Source organism: Eimeria mitis, genomic scaffold, assembly GCF_000499745.2.
Source record: "Eimeria mitis Houghton genomic scaffold, Emh_scaff3911, whole genome shotgun sequence".
NCBI classification, from domain to species: domain Eukaryota; phylum Apicomplexa; class Conoidasida; order Eucoccidiorida; family Eimeriidae; genus Eimeria; species Eimeria mitis.
The window spans coordinates 2,709-3,191 of record NW_013572247.1 but is presented as its reverse complement, the minus strand read 5'-3'; the positions used below and the strand labels follow the sequence as shown (position 1 = coordinate 3,191).

At 62.7% G+C, this 483-nt stretch overlaps 1 protein-coding gene across 1 annotated transcript in view; it reads right to left on the bottom strand.

Moving 5' to 3' along the window:
- Positions 1 to 483, bottom strand: part of EMH_0070720 (uncharacterized protein) — a gene marked incomplete at both ends in the record, with an annotated part of 4,899 nt that overhangs the window by 1,770 nt on the left and 2,646 nt on the right. Inside the window, one exon of the mRNA XM_013499009.1 lies at positions 3 to 483. Within this exon, the coding sequence (XP_013354463.1) occupies positions 3 to 483 (481 nt within the window). The remainder of the gene's footprint in view (positions 1 to 2) is intronic.

The window sequence follows — 483 nt, the reverse complement described above, 5'->3', positions numbered from 1 at the left end:
CTTTTCAGATGGCAGCGCAGCAGCTGCAGCTGTTGCTGCTGCTGCTTCTTTCTCCGACGTTGATCCTGAACAGTCATTGGCCACCCCGTCTCCTCCCTGCTGCTGCTGCTGCTGCTGCTGCTGCTGCTGCTGTTGCTGCTGCTGCTGCTGTGATGCTGCAGCGTCATCACCTGCGAGTGCCGGGCCTCGGCGCTGCCCAAAGCGGGGTGGCGACGCAGCGCCTTGCCTCAAGGCGAGTTGCTGCTTCTGCTGCGGCTGCTGCTGCAGTTGCTGTGGCTGCTGCTGCAGCAGCTGCTGCTGCTGTTGCTGCTGCTCTAGAGGCCCTCCTCGCCGCAGCAGGCGCTGCCGCAACTCCTCCTGGAAGGAAATTCCTTTCGCTGCTGCTTTGTCCCGAGGTGATCCTGTCGGAGTCTGTCGGGTGTGCTGCTGCTGCTGCTGCTGCTGCTGCTTTTGCGGTTGCGTTGCTGCTGTTGCATCTGCGGT